Source organism: Fukomys damarensis, unplaced genomic scaffold (genome assembly GCF_012274545.1).
Source record: "Fukomys damarensis isolate Sample0158 unplaced genomic scaffold, DMR_v1.0_HiC HiC_scaffold_33, whole genome shotgun sequence".
NCBI classification, from domain to species: Eukaryota; Metazoa; Chordata; class Mammalia; order Rodentia; family Bathyergidae; genus Fukomys; species Fukomys damarensis.
The window spans coordinates 33,005,734-33,029,754 of NW_022900945.1; the positions used below are offsets into that span (position 1 = coordinate 33,005,734).

Consider the following 24,021-nt stretch of genomic DNA (forward strand, 5'->3'; position numbering starts at 1 on the left):
CTACCTCACAAGGTTGTTTTGTGCATCAAGTGAGATAACACAAGTAAAATCCTTAGAACCATTCCAAGCACAAAGTAAATAATATTAACTAAAAGTAGTAATTCATGAGTCTATTTTAAATAACATAGGCAGTTTTCTGTTTTATTACCTCTTTAAGTTGTTAACTTTTTCCTCTTGTTATATCTTATGTCAAATACTATTAAAGTAAGGTAATTTGATTATTTTTAAGTTACCCATATTCCCTAAACATAAATGAAGAGAATATATTATTCAATAATTAACCTTAGTTTATTGTCAGAAATGCTCATGTGTCATAAAATTTATTTTGTATCATTCAACAATTTATGCCCAGAAATAAAAGATATTCTACAAGAAGTAAAATCTCAGCGATGTTTCATGATGAATTCATATAAATGCTAGAATTATACTGATTCAGTATGATGGACCCTTTAGCCTACTGATGAGTTTCTGATATGGTGATTTGTACTTTATGGGAACATAAACTTAACCTAGAACACTCTAGCCTTAGGTTAAGATTACTGTTTTTCCCAGCCTTATTTTTTCTCACATGGCATGAGAAAGTGACAGAGTGGGGCATGCAGGTTCAGCAAACCCCCTTCTTGAATATCAGGCCAATTACACCCTCGAGGTGAACGTTTTAGTTTTCAGTGATAACAGACAGCCCTCTGTGGCACTGATGCCATAGGTGCATCATCACTGATTCATACTGTGACCATATCCTGCATGTCCCACAGGTGCATCAGAGTTACCAGCTGCTTTCTCTGCTTCTAACACCTGACTATGCCCACCAAACCACAGCCATTCCATTGCCCTCTGCATCCCTGAACTACTCTCTCTTCCCATCTTCATTCAGTTATCCATTCTACCTATTTGTCTCTTACATATTTATCCTGTTTCCAAAATTAGTCCCTAGCCCATTAGGATGCTTTTTCTTTGTATTCTCCCAATCTGTCCTCTACGCTTCTGTGACCTTGCTACAGTAGATTTAATCATTACTTCCTAAATTGGATATTGGCATATACTAATTTCATCACTTAGCCTCATAATTTAGATTTTTACCTCTGCCACTGGATATTGGCAAAGTGATTTTCTAGTAGAGAAATGTTTGACTATACTCTTAAGTATTTGTTGCTTTGAATTGAACTAGTCTACCTTGTCAGTCAAAAACCTCACATTTTACTGAATTATAGCCATGATTTTTATTATACTATTGTTCCCATTGCTTTTACGAACAGAATTGTGCTTTTTGCCCTATTCTCGTAATCATGGTTTAATTTAGACACTTTTAAAAAAATTATCTGGGTATGGTAGCAGGGACCTATAAACTCAGCTGCTTGGGAGGCTGAGGTAGGAGGATCACAGGTTCAAACTCAGGCTGGCCTAACCAATTTAATGAGATCTTCTCACAAAATACAAAAAGATCTGGAGATGTAACTCAGTGCAAAGGCCCTAGATTCAATCCCTAGTACTGAAAAAAAAAAAGTCTAAATTAGACTAATTTGTTGAAATCTGTATATTGAAACTTCATGTTCTGGGAGATATAGCTCAATAGAGTGTTTGCCTAGCATATCTGAGGCTCTGGCTTGGTCCCCAGCACTGCAAAAATAACTAACAAAAAACCGTTGTCTTAACATCTTTCATTCCTGAGTAAAATCATGTTTTGATATTCATTGATAGAAAAACAGGGAATAGCAAAGATCTGCTTCATGCTCAAACTGACATGTATGACAAGCTGGTAGACTGAGGTAATGAATCTGTTAAGAATTGTGTCTTCAACCCAGGCATGCATCAAAGTTTCAGTACTCAGGAGGCTGAGGCAGGAGAAGTGCCATGAGTTCAAGGTCAGCCTGGGCTAATAATAAAGTCTTCATTCCCTTGGTTGAGCTTAAATTACTTGGCCAAGGAATTTATTTCCTGATTTCACTTAAAAGATTTCTAATATCTTTACAACCTCTCTTTTCCAGCCCTTATTAAAATTTTGAACAGAGTTGAATTTCACTTTTTTTTTTTTATTCCACAGTATTGGCCAAAAATCCAGAATTTTATAGAAAGGCAAGATAGAAATCAGTAAAGGAATTAATAAGACAAATCATTATTATAAAAATTATTTTAAAAAATTGTTAAAAAGTCAATTATATATGCACTCCTGTACCCTTGCCACCAAGGAGAATATATTTAATCTGTGCTATATACAAATCTTATACCTGCTCTTCTCCGGGACTCCTGTATATATGTGTACATAAACTGAAGGCCAAATAATTCCTGTTCCTCCTCTTCATCTGTGCTTTTACTTAGAGGAAGTATTATTTCAAATTTCAGTGGGTTGTCTCTGAAGTTGACAAACCTAGCAGTACACATACACACACAGAACAAAAAAGTATTTTTATAGATGTCATATAAGTACACATTTCCCTGGATAAAAGGTTAAATGACAATATGCTAAATTGCTGTTTTATAAAAACTGATTTCAATAACATTTTGGTGGAAAGTGATATATCCAAAGAATCTTTGTTTCTTTACTAGAAGAAAAAAATATTAGCTGTAGGGACAGCTTACTTTCAATGATTATAAATATAGCAATTATTATTTTATAGCATACATTTGATAGTTTAACTTTTAAGAGCAATGTTAATGCATCTTAACTATACCATTAATGCTATGGATGAAGTTGCTGCCAACTTTACAGACCTGTGTCTTATTTATCATTGTGTCTTCACCATTTAGTACAGGACCAAAAGTTCCTGAGTAAATGAAAGGTGAGAAGCTATGCTGAGTAAATGAGTGATTTTGTTGGGGAAGTTTTGGTGTGTGTTCTCTTACTCTTACTGTCAGCAAGTTAGATTCTGGAAAGGAAACACTCAACAGAGTTCTGGTAGTAATTAGTAAAAATATTGTACTACGAGTAACATAATAGCCTGTGTCCATTTGTAGCCACTTAGAAGAAAAATAGTTCTTTTTAATCTTTCTTGGTTTTTATTTTGCTAATAAGGTGTGTTAGAAGTATAAAGAGAATTTTCATGAAAATGCTACCAAAATAAGACATTTCTTAAAGCTGATAAATCTCAGTGTTGTGTTAGTCTCAAGGATTGTTAAATAGTTGAGAAAATATTATATGAATACTATTTATCAAATTGTACAATTTCTACTGGGCATGACGAAGCTTGTGTCTACAGCTTTTTACCTCAGATTCGCCATTTCCTCCATGCATGCTGGAATATCTTGCAGTTTATTGTTGCTGAGAACAAGAGTACCCAGATTTTTCATATTGCTGATTGTTTCTGGCAAGCATGTTATTTCATTCCGTTGTAGCCATAGTGTATGTAGACTCTGCATTCTGAAGAATTAAGTTTTATGCAATTAGTCAAATATAATATGATAAGCTGAATTCTTATTACCTTCAAAATCAAATGTCATCTTTTACAGTATCTCATTTAGTCAATATACTTATTGAATTTACTAAGTGCATTACCTCATTACTAGGGAAACTATATCAGGGAGTTAAATCACCACAATATAGTACTTGTATCCTGTGGTGATAGAAATGAAATCAACGTATTTTAGAATTCTTCACTTTTCTCACAATTTTCTTAATAATAAATGTTACCTATTCCAAATCTTGCAAGAATAATCAGAAATTATCCCTATGCCAACTGGGTGTGGTGACATATGGCTATAATCCCAGCTGTCTGGGAGATTGAGGCAGGAGGATCACAAGTTCAGATCCAGTGTGGATAATTTAGCAATTAAATTTTAAGAAGGAGTAGGGATGTATCTCTGGGTTCAATTCACAGTACAGAGAGGGACAGAGAGAGGTTGTCCAAAGAAGTCACTACAATGACCATTAAGGGCAAGGCAGTACACACACTGGCTTAACCATGGACTCAGGCTGGGATGCCTTCATTGAAATCTTACTAGTTAAATGCCTACTAATTTACCTTGGGCAATCCTTTCTTAACTGTACAGAAGGGGATAGCATGCATTAGGCACTGTTGTTATTGTTGTGGCATATTCATGTCAATATCTTGAAGTTAGCCAATTTTCCACTCCCTAAACCTTTTTTACTTATTTGGAATAAATGAAAATATTCTGTTTAATGATAGCATATTTCAAGCTAATGGATGTACTGTAGTTGATTATGTTCAGAATCCTTTTTGTCTTGTTCATTTTATTTCTTATTCTTCATAGGTGGTTTTAAGATATTTGTCAGTAGCATGAAAAGCTATTTATTTTACCTTTCTATAGTACCAGGAAGTTGTTCAAGTCTGTTGCTTCCCATGTCCAGCCACTCGAGGGCAGGCATGTTCAATACAGCAAGAGGGATTGTAGTAAAGTGGTTCATACTCAAATCAAGGTGAGTGAGTTTTAAGAGATTGCTGAGCTGAAGAGGAAAGAAAAGTTTTTCAAAATAAATTTCCACAATGTGAACTACTAGAAAACTCCCAATGATGAAGGAGATATTTCATTTTAAACAATGCTCATATTACACTTGTGCTTTGAGCATAGTGGCCCATAACAAATTAAACATAAAAACTAAGCTAAATAGCTTCTAATGAGATGACAAACTGATAGAAATTGTATCTATTTGGGGGGCCTTCATCGGATCAGACCATTGACGACTGCCCAGCCATGCGGGTGCCTCTGCAGCAACTCCCTATCCCCTTGCTCTAGGGCCTCCTGTTTGTGCCAATACCTGGATCCACATTGCAGAGGCACAGGTGGTCATAAAGGCCATTTTACCGAGCTCCAGAAGATAGAACAGAAGTGAACAGCTGTAATAAAGGTACATCAGACCTCTGTAGTTGGTATGTTGGAGGGATCACCACCTTCCATCAGAACTTGGACTATCTTCAGGGGAAGGGCAATGGGAACCTATAGTAGAACCTTGCAGAGTTCAACCCTGTAGAAGGTCAGGGAGCTCAACTTGGGCCTTGCAGCCAGAATTTAGCCTGAATCTCAAGGGTCTGCCATTGGCTATTTGAGACTAATTGACTTAATTCTGCACATTGCTGCCCACATTGTCTGTTGTGACAGCAGAGATATACCCTGAAAAAGGCTTTTCAAATTTTTTTCTTCTTTCTTTACCTCACGTTTTTAATTTTTACTTTTTAGTTTAATTTTTAAATTTTTTCCCAATCTGCAAATTCTTTATTTTTTTCTGCCTTCTTTTTCCTGCTCAGTTGCTTGCTCCCCCACATTATTCTTCATTTCCTGCTTTGTTCCTGTTCCTCCCTAATTCAGATTTCTTCCTTTTTTCGTTTCTTTTCTTCTCTCTTTTTCCTTCAGTCAGGTGTCATTAGTTTCAAAGGAAAGTGAGTCCCTATTACTGCTAAGTTGTTCTATTCTTGTCTTTATTCTTGCATGCTATCTTTCTCTCTTGTCTTCAACACTTTCCTAGAGTTTGCATGATCATCCTTTGTCCTCTGGTTTCACTTGAAACCTTCTCCTACTTTTCTACCTATCTATTCATCTCCTCCTAACTCCTTCAAAGTCCCCATCCTGAAGGGTAAAGTGGCTATATGTTTATTCACTATAAACATATTTGGGGATGGGCCTCGATTTTTATTTAATTCACATGGTTTAAAGGTGATAGATCAATAACTACCACAAATGGTCAATTTCTAAGCTGTGCTTGATGCTATTGTGTTGTTGATTGTATCAGTTGGGCTAAAGGGTTGTGATTGATTTAATGAGTTGTCCTTTCTGATACTATAAAAATGAAAGTGTCTCTGAGTCATTAGAGAATCAAAACCTAAAGAGCAGCTCTATTAGGAAGGTCAAAGAACTAACCCAGAAATTAAACCAAGGACAGCCCCAAACAAAAATAAAAATGAGAAAACACTTAAGCAAGGCACAAGTACAGACCTCCAGTTCACCAATGACAAATTCTAGGGAAAACAAGCTAGAAAAGTCTGACAATCAATCACCAGTACACCCTGAACTCATAGCACAGGAAGTAACAAAACAGATCAATCAGGCTCTAAAAAATTCAAAAAGAAATAATTTCCCAGATAACTACAGAGATGGTGAGCCCAATGAAAGACATGTTTAGAGATTCTAGAACAGAAACAGACAAAAAAAATAGATGAGCTCAGGACCATGATAGAAGCCATGAATGCCCAGCATGGGAAAGAACTGGAAACCATGAATGCCCAACATAGAAAGAAATGGAATCCATGAAACAGATTCAAACAGATATCCAGGTGATTAAAAATTCTATAGAAAGCATTCACAGCAGGAAGAATGAATGTGATAGAATTTCACATATAGACCATAGTATTGCAGTCAGTGACCATGAAAAGAGAGATCTTTTTAAAAACAGGAAGGGATCATGAGAAATTGATCCAACAACTCCTAGATGATGCAAAGAAGAATAACGTAAGTCTGATAGGAATCCATGAAGTAGCAGGAGAAAATACACATGACTTAAAAAAGCTGCTCACAGAATTAATGACAGAAAACTTCCCAAATAAAGGGGAGGAATTTGACATACAGATAAGTGAAGCATATAGGACTACACCTGGCTATGATTAAAAAAAAAAAAATCTACATCTAGACATATAATAGTCAAGAACACAGAAACCCAGCAGACAAACAAAATACTACAAGCAGTAAGAGAAAAGAATCAAATCACATGCAAAGTAAAGCCCATCAGAATCACAGCAAACTTTTCAACACAAACCTCTGGTCAAGGAGAGCCTAGAGAGAGGTGTTTCAAGCCCTAAAAGAAAATAATCTCCAACCGAGACCGATGTATCCTGCAAAACTCTTTTAAATGGATGGGGAAATAAGATACTTCCATGACAAAGAACACCTGAAAAACTTCATGAACACCAAACCAACACTACAAACAATTCTAAACAATATCCTAGAAAAAGACAATGAAGATCACGACACCATGAGGCCCAACAGAGCAAATCAATTAGGCAAGGCAAGAAACTAAAAGAGGGGGAAAATTTAAAAAGAGCCAACAACAGGACAATAACCTGACAATGATAAGTCGATACATAACAGTTATAACCATCAATGTCAATTGCCTCAATTCACCATTCAAAAGAAATAGACTGTCAGAATGGATTAAGAAGCAAAATCCAGCAATATGTTGTATAGAAGAAACACACCTAGTTCAAAAAGAAACTCATAGAAAGTGAAAGGATGGAAAACAGTTCTCCATGTGACAGGAGCCCAGAAAAAATCAGGGGTAGCTAACATATTCACAAAGTAAATTTCAAACCAAAACTTATTAAGAGAAACAAAGTAGGCCACTACAACATCCATTTAAAGGATGTATATTTATGACAATCATAAATATATATGCACCAAATATTAATGGCCCCAACTATATAAAATAAATATTAAGTAACATGAAAAACCAAATAAGCACAAACACAATTGTAGGGGGGACCTAAATACCCCACTATCACAAATAGACAAATCATCTAGATAAAAAAAATCAACCATAAAATACTAGAACTGAACCAAGCTTTTGAACAAATGGACTTAATCAATGTCTACAGAGTGTTCCACCCCACAAAATCAGAATATACATTCTTTTCAGCTGCACATGGGTCATTCTTCACAATAGACCACATACTTGGTCATAGAAGATGTTTAAATAAATGCAAAGAAATCAAAGTTATCCCATGTATATTTTCAGACCATAGTATAATTGAGCTGGAGATCAATAGCATAAGAAGCCATAAGAATTTCAAAAACACATGGAAATTGAACAACAATCTCCTGAAGAATCAGTGGTTCACAGAAGAAATTAGTTTTTACAATAAATGATAATGTCAATACAACATACAGAAATCTATGGAACACAATGAAAGAGAATTCTATGATAGAAATACATACCAGTGAATGCCCATACTAGGAAAACAGAGCGAGTTCAAATAACCTAATCATGAATCTTAGGCTCGCAGAAAATCAAGAGCAAGAAGAATCCAAAGTTTGTACAAAGGAGGAAATTATAAAGATCAGAGCAGAAATCAATGCAATTTAGACTTAGAGAATTATACAAAACAATCAATGAATTGAAAAGTTGTTTTTTGAAAGAATAAATAAAATTGATAAACCCTTAGCCAACCTTGTCAAAAAAAAAAAAAAGGAAAGAAAAGGCTCAGATCCATGCAATTAGGAGTGAAAAAGGTGAAGGCGAAGTCACAAAAGGTCCACCCGAAATCCAGAGGATCTTCAATACCTACTTCAAGAACCTGTACTCTAATAAAATGGAAAACACAAAAGAAATGGACAAATTTCTCGGTACTTATGAATTACCAAAGTTGAATGAAGAAGATAAAAAAAAATTCTAAACATTCCAATTATGATCAGTGATATTGAAAATATAATTAAAAGTTTACCAATGAAGAAAAGCCCAGGTCCTGATGTATTCTACAGGACATTTAGAGAAGAACTACTGCCAATACTTTTTAAACTTTTCAATGAACTTGAAAGGGAAGCAATACTTCCAAATTCATTCCTGGAAGCAAGTGTTACTTTGATTCTCAAACCAAGGAAAGACCCAACAGAAAAAGAGAACTACAGCCCAGTCTCCTTAATGAACATAGATGCAAATATCCTTAGTAAGATACCGGTACACAGAAAACAGAGGGTCATCAAGAATATCATACACCCTGACCAAGTCAGATTTAACCAGGGAAGCAAGGATGTTCAACATATGTAAATCAATAAATATACTATATTAGCAGAGTCAAGGACAAAAACATATAATCATCTCAATAGTTGCAGAAAAAGCATTTGACAAAATTCAACACCCATTCATGATAAAAACCCTGCAGAAAATTGGAATAGATGGTCTTTATTTCAACTTGATAAAGGCTATCTGTGAAAAACCAAAAGCCAATATCATATTAAATGGTGAAAAACTGAAAACCTTTATGCTAAAATCAGGAACAGGACAAGGATGCCCACTCTCACCACTCCTGTTCAATATAGTTCTAGAAACATTACCTACAGCAAATAGACAATAGAAAGAAATTAAAGCAATAAAGACAGGAAAGGAAGAAGTTAAACTGTCACTATTTGCTGATGATATTATACTCTACATAGAAGACTCAAAAAACTCTGTCAAAAGACTTCTAGACTTAATTGACACATTCAGCAGAGTAGCTGGATACAAGGTCAATACTCAAAATCAATAGCCTTCTTGTACACAAACAATAGACTCACTAAGAGAGAAATTAGGGAAACAATTCCTTTCATAATAGCATCGAAAAAATGAAGAATCTAGGAATCAATCCAATGAAAAAAGCAAAAGATCTCTACACTGAAAACTACAGCACCCTGAAAAAATGAGATTGAAAAGAATATAAGAAAATGGAAAAACATCCCCTGCTCCTGGTTAGGAAGAATCAACATAATGAAAATGGCCATACTTCCAAAACTGCTGTACCAATTCAATGAAATCATAATTGAAATTCCAAGAGTATATTTCACAAAACTAGAGAAAATAATCCTAAAATTCATTTAGAACCCAAAGAGACCTAGAATAGCTGAAGCAATTCTAGGCAACAGATACATTACAGGGGGTATCACAATCACCAACATGAAACTATACCACAAAGCCACTGTGATAAAAACAGCATGGTGCTGGCAAAGAAAAAGACCTGAGGATCAGTGGAATGCATTGGAAGATACAGAAACAAGTACAGACGTACTCAGCTACTTCATATTTGACAAAGGAGCCAACCATCCTCAGTGGAGGGAAGATAGCCTCTTTAATAAATGGTGTTGGAAAAACTGGATTTCAACCTGCCAAAGATTAAAACTGGACCTTTATCTTTCAGCATGCACTAAACTAAAGTCCAAGTGGATTCAAGATCTAAATATTAAGAAAGAAACACTAAACTTGCTGGAAGATAAGTTAGGCAGAACTCTTAAAGACATTGGCATAGGAAAAGACTTTATGGACAAATCCTCAGTAGCATGGGAATTATCATAAAGAATAAACAACTGGGCTCTCATCTTTTTAAAAAGCTTCTGTACTACAAAAGAAACCACCAACATTGCTAAGAGACAACCTACAATGTGGGAAAAAAATTTTTTACCAGCTGCTCCTCAGACAAAGGACTATTATCTCAAATATATGAAGAACTCAAAAAAAGCAGTTCCCCCAAATATAACAACCTGATTCAAAAATGGGCATCCAAAATGAGCAGACATTTCTCAGGCAAAGAAGTAAAAGCAGCAAGTAAATATATGAAAAAATGTTCTACATCACTGCATTCAAGAGATGCAGATGAAAACAACACTGAAATTCCACCTCACCCCACAAAGAATGGCTGCTATTAAGAAATCACACAATAACAAATGTTGGCGGGGTTGTGGGGAGAAAGGAACCCTTCTCCATTGTTGGTGGGAGTGCAGACTGGTGCAACCACTATGGAAATTAATATGGAGATACTTCAAAGAGCTTGGACTGGAGGTTCCATTTGGCCCAGCTATCCCTCTGCTGGGTATCTTTCCAAAGGAATTCAAAGAATCATACCACAGTGATATATGTGCACCCATGTTTATAGCGGCATAGTTTGTAATAGCTAAAACTTGGAAACAGTTCAATTGCCCATCAGTTGGAGACTGGATAAAGAAGATGTGGTTTTTCCTATAAAATGGAATACTACTCAGCCATAAAGAATGGGAAACTAGAGTCATTCATAGGAAAATGGATACATCTTGAGGCCACACCCTTAAGTGACATAAATAAGGCACACATGTGTAAATACTGAATCGTTTCTTGGTGTGAAAAACTAAAAGTGTAAGTAAGATCCAAATTGTATCACTGACAATGTGAAATAGGAAAAAAGGGCTAAAGGTGTAAGGGAAGTGGGAAGGGTAGGGGAAAGAAAATAAGGGAAAAGAAAAAATATGAGAAAAGGAAATAATGGAAAGAAAGCTTTTGTAAATGGGGGATGGGGAGGGGGTAAAGGGGAGGTCAAGGGTATGAGGAGAAAATAAGAACCAAGATCAGTCATGTAAAGGTACAAGATCCCAGTGATAAATGTAACTGAAAAACTTCTAGTTTTTCACACAATGAACACTTTAAAAGTACCAATAAACTCAATAAAAAAAAAAAAGAAATTGTATCTATTTGGGGCTCGAGATATTTTTACACGGAACACATGCTTAGCATATGTGATGCTGTGGGTTCAGTCCCCAGTGTGCGTGCACACACACACACACACACACACACACACACACAGAAATTTCATCTATTCAAAGAAAATTCATCTTCCAAACTAGCCCAGTTCTGGGGCTTGTGCAGGTGGCAAAACTTTTTTTCTTTAATTACCTAAGAGAGAGAGTGTAATGTTTTGCCATGCTTTCCTTTCACCTAGAAGATGAGAGTTGTATGGAGAATTCAATCTTCACAATAACAGTTATCTCTCCTGAAACTTTACGCCTGATAATTTATGTACATTATCTTAAACACTGAATTTAATTCTTGGTAATTCGATTTTTAAATGAAATAAGCAATTAAAATCATTAGGAATAAAATACCACACACCAGGGTGCTCAGTTTAAGAACAAAAATGTCAGCTGGGAATGGTGGTGCATGCCTGTAATCTCAACACTCTGGGAGGCTGAGGCAGGAGGATTACAAGTCCCAGTGCATCTGGATCAATTTAGTAATTTAGGGAAAACCTCACCCAAAATAATTTTTAAAATAAGGAGCTGGGGCTGTAGCTCAGTGCAGACATCTTGGGTTCAATCCCCAGTCCCACAAAAAAGGAAAAAGAAAAGAAAAGAAAAAAAAGAAAGAAAGAAAGAAAAGAAAACAACAACAATAAAACAAAGAACATATATTGATATGACTGTACTCACTCCTTTTTTCTTCAGAGAGTGCCTATCCTGGTGGCTGCATGCACCATTACCATGCAGGTTTTAATGTTTTTATTACTATACATAAATGTTTTCTATGTGTTTTTATATATACATATTGTATTTTCATAAAATATAGTACTTTATGTTTTTTAATTTAAGGAGTATGATATTATACTTATCTTTCTGAGACTAGCTTTTTTATTTGCTCCATTTTAAAAGTATTCATATTGATGCATATAGCTATAATTTATTCACTTAAAAATATCTCTTGATTATCTGTATTCCCCACCTTGTCTGAGAAAATTACACAGGTACCTCAAAAATTACACCATTGTACCTCAAATAAGTAAATTAGAACTCTGACATCAACTGTAGAAAGAGAATGTCATTATTGCCAATTTATGGCTACAATGGCTCAGACAAGTCATGAAACTGAAAATGATGAACATTTATTTATTTATTTGTTTGTTTATTTATTTATTTATTTATTGTTTTGAGACAGTTTCTCCCGATGTCTTCAGGCTGTCCTTGAACTCAATTTGTAGTCCAGGCTTGCCTCACACTTGAAGCCACCCTCCTGCCTCAGCCTCTCAAAAACCGAGATGTCTTAGTTACTTTTGTCATTGCTGAGACAAAATCTCTGACAGTCAAAATAACTTTAACTCAAAGTTAAAAGAGGAAAGGTTTATTTAGCTCACAGTTTATAGAGGTTTCAGTCCATAGTCAGTCAGCTCCAAGGTAGGGTGGCACGTGGCAGAGGGGCAACAGTTCATGCTGGCAAAAGACAGCCAAAGCAACAGGAGAACCTTAACAGCATCTTTCTGCCCCTTTTATCCAGGCCACCGGGATTAGGGCAGTGACAAGCCAATTGGTGTAGCAGTTTAGTAACCACCCACCCTTAATCCCAGCATCACACACTAGATTCACATGACCACATGAGGCTTTGGGGGACATCCAGACACAAACCATAACATGGGATTATAGATATGTGGCATAACACCAGCCTTCTGAACTCAAGTTTTGTGGACTTGACACCTCAAAATTTCTTTCTTCCTTCTACATCCTGGTGAAAGTTTAAGGTATGAAAATTTAGTCAATTTTTACCTAATTAAAAAAAAGCTATGTATTTGGCTAGGAAGGTGGTAATCTTTGATTTCCAACTCAGAGCATGTTCAGATTCCTTCTGTAACATCAGCACACACACACACACACACACACACACACACACACACACACACACAAATACCTAAATAGTACAAAAAAAGCAGCAAGTTTCTGTCTAGTAGGCGATGCTGTTTCTCCAACTCTGGAATTCAAATCATAATTAAACCTTTTGCAAAATCTCCCAGTAGATTCTTGAAATTTTCAAATGGTTCAAAATGGAGTATAAAAAGATTGCTTTTACATTAGCACAGACGTGTTTCATGTATCTAGTGTGTACAGTTAGTGTCTGACAGATGAATCTCCAATTACAGACCTCTTATAGTCCTCGAATTTTTTTATTTTAGAAAACTGAAGAGATAATAAAGCAATTAAATCTGTTGCAATTTTGCACATGTCAGAACTGAGATCTAGTTGTGCAAACTTGTGTCCAAGGCCACAAAGCTACTTAGAGGCTACACTTTGGGAATTAAACCACTTCAAGCTGAAGGTCTTAGTTCAGCAAGGCTTCCACAATTATTTGTCACCAGGTGAATAAACTAAGCTCAGGACTGATTAAGGCATGCACAAATTCACATAGCTTATTAGGGACAGAGCCAGTCCTAGAAACAATGACAAGATTTTAAAAGTATATATATTTACTGGCCTTCTCCTATGTGAGAAATTCTCCACGAAACTTTTGTCATTATATGCTTCATTCAACATAGCTATTATATAACAAAATGTATATCCATGTTTGACTTGCAAGAGCAACTGTTATTCGTGACGTGTTCCCTGGTTTTGGAGACACAAGTCTGATATGATCCTCAAGAAAATTAGCTAAAGGGAATAGTTTTTGTTTTGAGTTCTATTAATTTTTCTTAACTTCTCCCTTATAAACTTGTTTTCAAGGCAAAAATACCATGGAAATTTCCCTTGCTGATTATAATGACATTAAATATGTTTAAAAAGTAATATGAAAACATTTGTTTTCATATGATCAATTTTGTCTAACCAATGACCAGACATCATACTAAAACAAAGTTTGAAGTCTTTCTAATCACACTGCCTCACTTTTACTTGAGAGTTTAGGAAGTTAGCAAGAAACATATTTCCTAATATTCAGATCTTATCCTTCTCTGTCTTGAGAACTGATCACTTTCTGTCAATTCATTGTGGCTTTATAATAATTTTTCATTCATTAAAGTCAAATATTTAATAAATAATCACTACAACCTTGACTTGACCTCAATTCTGGAATTTAATAAATAAGACTCTCATTCTGACCACCAAGATGACAATCAACAAACAACATCAGGACTGTGACAATAACAGAAGTATCATTTATGTAAAATAGATCTCTAATTAAAATCCAACCTTATAATAACAGGAAATTGTTTTCGCCAAATATTTTTTCTGAAATAAAATGCATAGCATTTCCTTATTAGTCTTATTTTTTAACAACTATGAAATTGAGATGTAAACTATTAGTTAGATCTTTCTGACCTCTTGTGGAAGATCACTTATGTCTCTGTTAACAGCCAGTTCTAGTTTCTCCAAGCTTGCACAATTACTTAGTTCCTTGGGGACGGTCTTGATTTTGTTGTAGCTAAGAATTAGTTCCTGAAGTCTAGTGAGCAGTCCTACAAGAAAATAATATGCAAGAGAGAGAAGTTTCTAGTTATTAAGAGTTACAGCACTAATGATTTGTATGTTGGCAAATTCACAGTTCTTATATTCTTCCCTTTTCCAGTTTGGGTCCTGTTCCTTCTTTGAACACGAAATGGGTTTATCAGTGGCATGGGAGAGGGGATAATTTCATTTTGTATTAGCCACACCACATACTGGGCCAGGGGAGTAGCTCAGTAGTAGAGCATTTTCTCAGCATGCAGAAGGCCCTGAGTTTAACACCCAGAACAACAAACAAGACAAAAAATACTGTACAATTTTTCTTTGGGGGATATTTCTCCCATTGTTCAGTGAATATTTCTATTTTTCTTTATTATATTTAACCTATCTTAACCTAGTTAAGTGGAGCAATGAAACCAGCAATACCATTTTCAAAATGCACAGAATGATGCTTCTTATGCAAATTCTCACACAATGAAATTTCATTTTGAATTACTTCAGTACATCTAAAAATTTGGATTTCCTGGAAGTTTCCATTTAGATTAAATATTTAAATTTGTCTCAAGATGCAGGAATATAGGAAGATGAGATGTTTAATCTATGTACCAAAAAAATCAATAAAAAGCCCCTCTGAGCCTGGCATGCCTGTAATCCCAGCTACGCAGGAGCCTGCTCTTCTCCCTCCCCAAATCTGAAGATAAATAAAATAGCATAGGAATAAAATTAGTCTTCTTTACCAATTCCTGGAGGGATCTCTGAAATAGTGTTTCGAGATAAGTCTAACACAATGAGGTTCTGGAATCTTCCAATGAATTCAGGAATTTTCAACAAACCAGTTCTGTGTAGTTGCCATTCCTGAAGCTGATTCAGTTTCAGTAAAGAAGAAGGAAGAGTCTAAAAGAAATTATAGCATTACTGTATTACTTAAATAATCTTTAAAAAATAATAATCTTCGCCCTATACCACACTGAAGTGTGATATTTGATTTGTAAAAGCATCTTGGAATAGTCTTTCCTTAATGGATTACATTTCCAACTAGTTTGTGTTACTTCTCAATTATACAAACTCTACTGTTTTTCTTCCTCGTTTTTATTTCTTTTTTTGAGACAAGGTCTTGCAATGTAATTCAGTCTGGTCTTGAACTTACTATGTAGCCCATGCTGGCCTAGAACTTGCAGCAATCCTCCTGCCACAGCCTCCCTAGTGCTGGGGTGACAGGCATGTGCCACCACACCTGGCTTCTTTTTTTATATTTTAAACCCCGATCGCCATAAAAATACCATATTTTGGTTAATTACGGACAGACGTAGACGTCTGTCCTAAGGATTCTATTCACTAGGCTTCCCTAGAATACATATGCTATTGAAAACAAATATACAAAAAATTATCTTAATTAGCAATTTAAGCCTTTCTTCTGTTATACGTTGTTAGAAATAAATACATACTACAGTAGTCAGAGAGGGACTGGACTCTCAAAGAAATTAGCAATTAGTCAATCAGTCCATCAGAATTGTGGCTGTAGGCCATCTGAAGAGTGCCAGGCCCAAGATAAAGGTGCATTGTCCAGGCCTGCATGCCTCTTTAAGGGATAAATAGTAGCTTGGAATTACATTGTAATTTGTACCACCTAGACCATTAGGTGCAGAGGCAGAGGTAGGTGACCAGAGCATCTGTACCCAAAATGCCTTTGTTCTACCAGGTACCCTTGCTACCTCACCTGTTTCCCTATTGGATCAATTAGCTAAGTGGCTGTACTTGTAACCTTACAGGCTGATTGTAGTTTGACCCACATTGTACCCACATTGTGACTTTGCTGTATAATTTACCCCACTCGAGACCCCTCCTGGAAATCCAGGAGCTATTCTTCTCCTATTTCCAATAAAACCCCTAACTGCTTCCTTTGGTTCACAGCTTCATTCCTTGATATTATGACACCATGAACTCAGCACAGTCGACATCTAACAAGTTGGGAGTTATTTTCTCCTACATCACTTTCACTGCTATTCTGAAGTATTTCATAAGAGGCTTTTTAAAGCGTTTTTTTTTTAATTAGAGATTTTAAGAGTTTCAGCTAATTTTAATGAATCTTATTTTTTCCCATTCCCCACCTCAAGCCCCCTCCCCTCCCTATGTACATTTATTCCATTTTTCATCCTATTTTCACCTTTTTTCTTGTCCTTCTTTCCTTTCTCCCTCCCTCCTCCCTTATTCCCTTTGCCATTTGAACACTTTCTTCCCATTTCCCAACATTCATTATGCCTTTCAGTTCACTTTCAGTTTCTCACACCAGAGAAACAGTGCAGTATTTAAACATTTGTGTTGGATTTATTTAATTGAGAGGATGGTCTCAAGGTCCTTCCATTTAGCTATAAAGGTCCCATGCTCACCATAGTACTCCATTTTATATATATATTTTTAAAACCCACATCTTTTTTATCCACTCATCTGTTGATGGGCATTTGAGCTGTTTCCAACATTTAGCCATTACAAACTGTGCTACTATGAACATGGGTGTGCATATATCACTGTGCTATGATGCTTTTAATTCTTTTGGGAAGACACCAAGTAGAGGTATAGCTGGGTCAAATGGAACCTCTAGTTTTAGTTTCTTGAGAAATCTCCACCCTGATTCCCACAATGGTTGCACCAGTCTACACTCCCATCAACAGTAGAGAAACGTTCCTTTTGAGTTTCAGCTATTTTTAACTCTGTCTCACTTCCCTTTCAGTGTAAAATAGACAGGAGAAAATAAATGAACTAACCACCTAGATAAATATATGTACAGTACAAGCGTGAAAATGAACACTGACCCTAAGATTAGAAATCTTTTTAAAAATTAGAGTATATCTAATGAAGTTAAGCAGCTGTGTGTCTGTGTGTATGTAAAGACAGAATGAGTATGAATCAGAAAGTATGCCTAATTAAAAAGATTTTCATTTTATGAAGTTTTAATTAAGCATTTCTTTGAAAAATCTATATGAGTTTCAATAGGTTTCATGTTATGGATAGAGAGAAAATACTTATTATAAGTACTAGGAAAAGAAATAATACAAATGACTTAAGGTTAGGGTTGAAACAAATTGAACTTCTGCCAAAAGAGTTGTGAAGTTGTGTTTCTTTTCTATTGTTCATGTTGCCTGAAACCATTTGGTGGATTATTCAAATTAGAATCTCTAATTGTTCCAGTCTTATTTATGGCCTCACAATCATTCTGTTAGCTCCACCAAATGCAAAAGATGGACAATCAATATTCTATAAAGTTTACCTTCCATTCTTCTTTCTCTATCTTCAGAATGACTCTTCCATCTTCCCTTGTGACTTTTTCTTTTAGCTTGGTTAAGCTAACTCGTGCTTCCCAGATCTGTACTATCCTAAGACACCAGGAATCATTTTAATTTATGGTGCAGAACGAAGTAGGTAACATTCACTTTTTTGTAAAAACAAAACAAAACAAACAAAAGGTCAAAAATAACCTGTAAACCAGCAGTCTCTGGAAATCAGATTAGACAGTGATGGCGAACCTTTTAGAGACTGAGTGCCCAAACTTCAACCCAACACCCACTTATTTATTGCGAAGTGCCAACACTGCCCCTTTGTGTCCCATGGGGCGACTTGGCTCCCTTGCCCACAGAGAAAGCTTTTCACATCTGCTGCGGCATGCATGCCATAGGTTCACCACCACTGGTTTAGAGTTTATTTTAATTTCATTTTAGAATTATAAAAGAAAGGCCACACCTAAGTGACTAAGATATTAACAGCTAAATAATCTTTCTTTGAATTTACAGAGAAAGTGACCTACAGAAAACATCACACAACATATGACACCATTTCTTAGCCTTTAGTCCTGTACATCAAGTAACAGTGTGTAAATTGCTGTGGGTTTAACTGGCAGCAAAGTAATTTGTCTGTCTGCAGAATTTGTAGGAACTACTCACAGGAAACCAAGGTTAACTGGCAGTGTTCTGGCCAGAGGAAAGAAAGGAAAGTGGCAGACATACGATCTGCTTGATGAACACCCCACCCAGCATTTCATCTCCCACCCATTTCTGGTGCACCACTTTCCCTCCCTACAAAAGTCCTTTTGCATATCTGAATTCTCTTAGATGGTCTTTTTTCTGAAGGGACAAACAGCCCTCCTCACCTTTTCAGGGTGCCAGCCATGAATAAGGCGGCTTTGCTTCTCATTAACTCTCATGTTAACTTCCCATTAACTCGGCTGTTGGCTTTGGAGCAGTGGGCAGATTGGGTCTGGTAACACCATTTTTCAGTTTGTTTTGGTGATGGGAATTGATCCCAGAGCTTTACACATGCTGAGTACATGCGCTTCCGCTGAACTATACTCCCAGTGCTAAGTTTTTGAGAAGGATCTAATTCTCCGTAGACTTTATTTAGAAGAGCTTTATTGAGATATGATTTGCATGCCATAAAATTCATCCCCCCTCCCTTTTTTGGTACCAGGGATTGAACTCGGGTCCTCGCAATTGCAAGGCAGGAGGTGGAACCACTGAGCTAAATCCCTAGCCCAAAATTCATCCTTTTAATGTGTACAGCGCAGTGATTTTCAGTATGTACGGCATTATGTAATCATCACTAATTTCAAAACATTTTCTCACTCAAAACTTTTGAGTTTTTTATATATGGCAGCATCCAAAGATAAGAATAATGCAGAGAAAGTTAGCATAGCCCCCATGCAAGGATGACATGCAAGTTTGTGGGGCATTAAAAAAGGATAATCCTTTACATCCATTAGCAGTCACTTTCCAGCCTCCTTTCCCCAGCCTGGCAATCACTGATCTACGTTTTATGTCTATGAGTTTGTGTATTCTGACCATTCCACGTGAATGGGATCACACAATATAAATTCCTTTGGTCTGGCTTCTTTCCCTTAATACAACTTTATTCAAAATTCACCCATGGCATAGCGTGTCTGAATACTTCATTTCTTTTTTCTTTTTTTTTTTTTTAATTGAGTTTATTGGTACATTTAGGGATACAGTACAGTTACATTCATTGTTGGGATCATGTACCTTTACATGGCAAGTCTTGATTCTCATTTTTTTCCCCTTACCTCTGCCCTCCCTTCACCCCCTCCTCCCCTCCCCATCTACAAAATTACTTCATTTCTTTATATGACAGAACGATTCCGCTGTATGGGTCTGCAACATGTATTTGTTTGTTCATTAGTTGATGGACATTTAGGTAATTCTGCTTTTTGGCTATTACAAGTGATGCAGCTATGAAGTGCACAAGTATTTGTGTTAATCATTAAGAAAAAATTCTAGAAGGTCATTGTTTTGGACAAAGCTCCTGAACCAAGCCCCAGCAAAGCAGACTAAAGTCATCATGCTGAGATTCCATTTCATCAAACAGGAAGTAAATTGTTATCTGACCTTCCCAAGAAATCAGGAGAGATAACCAGCTGCCAAATTTCCCATACAGGACAGTTTCAACTAACATGGTAATGAAGTTCTCTCTGCCTCAATCTTTACAGAAAAAAATGTAACTTGAAGTAACCTGATGCTAACCAGTCAGTTATTGTTTCTATTGTTCTTTCTCTTTGTCTGTGCCTGACAGGGAAAACAACTTTGAAATGACCAGTCTTGTTTTTGTTCTTTGTTTCTGCTTTTTTCAACAACCTTTTCTGGTCAGATCATCAAGGTATTTATTCTATTTTATGGAAAGAAGTGTCACCCCATTCTGAAACTGCAAATATACTTTAAGATTTGTAAACTAAAGTGTTGTGATTTTGTCCTTGACAGGTTATATGACTTTGTTTCTCTTGGGTATACTCTTAGGAGTAGAGCTGCTGGGTCATATGATAATTATATGTTTACCTTTTTATATAAATTGACATTAATTGTGGTCACTTTGGCAGCACATGTCAATAAATAGACCTTTATAGAAATCAAAAGGCTGCAAAATTTTTCAGTCTCTATCCTAGAAATTTTCTCACGTATTAAAAAAATAAACTTAGATTTATATATAACTACTGATCAGGAGGTAGAATGATTAAGTCTGTTAGTTCTGAGCCACTTGGAATTGATTAATTCTGAATTTCTGAGTACACACTTAGTACTTGGCCCTCAACATTCTGAGCACCAAATGATTAAACATGAATGCCAAACAGAACTGTTTTGTCACCCTTAAGTCAGCCTAACTCTTCCTGGCAAAAGCAGGATATGTAGTTGACACTAACACCTCTCAAATCATAATTTTAAATAGAATTTTAGAGTTAAATAATTTTAAAGAGTTCTGTGTTAAAGTTTTTAATTTATTTGCAATCTATACTGAAATGGTTTTTATGAGTATCCCTTATTTCCTTTCTTGAAATAAATTGTTATGAAAACATTAATATAATGAAATTTATCAAGGTTAATTAGAAAGAGAAAAATAGAAAGGTATTTATTGTTCTGTTTACCATAATTTAGAGTTCACATTTAAACTAGTACTTTGTTGTTTTATGTTCCTTTTTAACTATTTAGTGGTCCTCTCCCAAGCCATATGTTAAATCTTTTCCCCAGCCATATGTTAAATCAATCCTGAAATGTACTCAACTTCAAAGGCAAACATGCAGCACACTTGGAAATAATGTTTAGCTGTATTAAAAAAAGAAAAAAATAAATTTAGAAACAAAAATTTTGCAATTTTAGCTATTAGCATGATTTATAATTTAGAAAACAAGAAATCATCAAAAATGAAATATACATCATACTTTTTTTCTTTCATCGCTGGCACTGGGCATCTAACACAGGGCCTCCTGCATGGTGGACAAGCACTCTATCACAGAGCTACCTCTCCTGCCCTACTGTATTATACTGAATAGGAAAAGCTGAAAGTATTTTCTCTGAAATCAGGAAGAAAACAAGATGCCCATTTTCACCACTTCTATTCAATATAGTACTTGAAATTTTAGCCAAAGCAATTAGATGAAAGAAAAAAAAAGATACAAATAAGAAAGGGAGAAGTCAAATTATGCTTCTTTGCAGGCGATATGATCTAATATTTCAAAGTCCCTAAAGAGCCTACCAAGAGACCTTTACACCTCATAAACAAATTCAGCAAAATAGTAGGATACAAAGTCAACATTAGTGCTTGCTTCAGCAGCACATATACAAAGTCAATATTAAAAACCAGGTATGATGGCCCAGGTCTTTTATCCCAGCACTCTGGGAAGCTGAGGCAGAAGGATCACATGTTGGAGCCAGATTGGCCAATTTAACAATTTGGCAAAATCTTGTCTCAAAATACAAAAGAAAGAAAGAAGACAGACAGAACAAAAGAAGGAAAGAAAGAAAGAAGAGAGAAAAGAAAGAAGTCAACATTTAAAAAGTCAGTAATTCCAGCACCTGGGGGACTGTGGTAGGGGGATCATGAATGAGTTCAAGGTCAACTGGGGCTACATAGTTCAAACCTGGCCTGGACCACATAGAGACACCAGGTATCCCCCCTCCGACAAATGAACTGCTTTCCTTTATACCAGTGATGAACTATCTGAGAAAGAAAAAGAAATTAGGAAAACAATTCCATTTACAAAAGCTCTTAAAATAAATAAATAAGTAAACAAATCTCTAGGCATAAATCTAACCAAGAAAAAAAAGTTAAAAGACACTAGAAGTTGGAAAGACTTCTCATATTTGTGGGTCCATAGAAATAATATTGTTAAAATGGCCATACTCTGTATTACCACGTGTGATCTACAGATTCAGTTCAATCCCTATCAAAATGCCAATGGCATTCTTCACAGAAAAACAATCCTAAAATTCATATAGTAACACCAAAGACCCAAAAGTTGAGGGGAGGAGCGAGACTGGAGGCATCAGAATACCCAATTTCAAATTATATTACCAAGCCATCTTAACAAAACAACCAGGCCATCACTTGAAAGGTGAGGCAGGAGGATTGTCATGAGTTTAAGGCCAGCCTGGGCTATACACATGTTCAAGATCAGCCTGAATTACAAATTGAGACCCTGTCTCAAAAAAACAAAACAAAGCCATTGTAACAAAACAGTATGGTACTGGCACAAAAATAGACACACAAATAGTGGACTAGATGACACAGGAAAAAAATCATGTAACTACAGCTATCTGACTCTGACAAAGGGGCCGAAAACATACAGTGGAGAAAAGACAGGGTCTTTAACAAACAGTGCTGGGAAACTGGATATCCATATATAGAAGATTGAAACTAGATACCTATCACCCAACCTGTACGAATATAAACTCAAAATGGATCAAAACTTTAGGTACAGATTGAAAACTTTGAAAACGCTAGAAGAAAACAGGGGAAACACTTGAAGTCATAGACACAGACAGACTTCCTGTATAAGACTCTGAGTGCTCAGGAAATAACAAAAACCAACACACAGGACTTTATCAAATTAAAAAACTCCTGCGCAGCCAAGAAAACAATTGACACAATGAAGAGACAGCCTAAAGAATGGGAGAAAATCTTTGCCAGCTACTCTTACAACAGAGGATTAACATCTAGAATATATGAGAAACTCAGCTAGGCGTGGTGGTACATGCCTATGATCCCAGCACTCTGGGAGGCTGAGGCAAGAGAATTGCAAGTTTGAATTCAGCCTGGGAAATTTAGCAATATCCTGTCTGAGAAAGAATGAAGGAAGGAAGGAAGGAAGGAAAGAAAGAAAGAAAGAAAGAAAGAAAGAAAGAAAGAAAGAAAGAAAGAAAGGAAGGAAAGTGAGAATGGCACTGGGGATGTAGCTCAGTGCAAAAACTTTGGATTCAATTCCCAGTACCACAATAAATAAAATAAAAATATACAACTGAAAAAAATTTTTAAAAAACCATACCCAGAGAAAAACTCAAAAAAGTTAACACCAAAAAAGAAAATACCAAGGAGTCCAATCAACAAATGAGCAAATGTATTTTTTTCTCAAAAGAGGTATAATGTGCAACTCGTATAAGAAAAAATATGCAACATCCTTATCATTAAGGAAATGCAGATCAAAACTGCATTGAGATTCAGCCTCACCCTGGTCAGAATGGCTTTAGCAAGAACACAAAAACAAATAACACTGGCAAGGGTGGGCAGAGAAAGGAACCCTCTGCTGTTTGGTAGAGATGGACATTAGTATAACCTCTATAGAAACCAAGGTGGAGATTACTCAAAAAACATAAAAATGAATCTACCATTTGATCCAGCTATGCCACTCCTCGGAATATAACCAAAGGAATTAAAGACAGCATAGTATAGAGATACCTCAATACCTATATTTACTGCAGCACAATTCACTGCGCTATCAGCATAGGTGCCTATCAACAGATAAGTGGATAAAGGAAATGTGATATTTACATGCATAATGTGATTTTTCAATCTCAAAGAGGAACGAAATTTTGTCACTTGCAAGGAAATGGATGGAACTGG

General features: G+C 35.9%; 1 protein-coding gene across 3 annotated transcripts in view; it reads right to left on the minus strand.

The window, feature by feature from the left end:
* Positions 1 to 24,021, minus strand: part of Lrrc39 (leucine rich repeat containing 39) — a 36,541-nt gene that overhangs the window by 1,290 nt on the left and 11,230 nt on the right. For 2 of the 3 annotated variants that reach the window (XM_010639062.3, XM_010639061.3), the window contains exons 3-8: positions 17,897 to 18,002; positions 15,369 to 15,525; positions 14,509 to 14,645; positions 4,254 to 4,399; positions 3,203 to 3,355; positions 2,226 to 2,365 (exon numbers count right to left, since the gene is read on the minus strand). In XM_010639062.3, coding sequence (XP_010637364.1) covers positions 2,226 to 2,365; positions 3,203 to 3,355; positions 4,254 to 4,399; positions 14,509 to 14,645; positions 15,369 to 15,525; positions 17,897 to 18,002 — 839 coding nt within the window. The remainder of the gene's footprint in view (positions 1 to 2,225; positions 2,366 to 3,202; positions 3,356 to 4,253; positions 4,400 to 14,508; positions 14,646 to 15,368; positions 15,526 to 17,896; positions 18,003 to 24,021) is intronic. The other variant, XM_033758140.1, reaches the window with a different exon arrangement.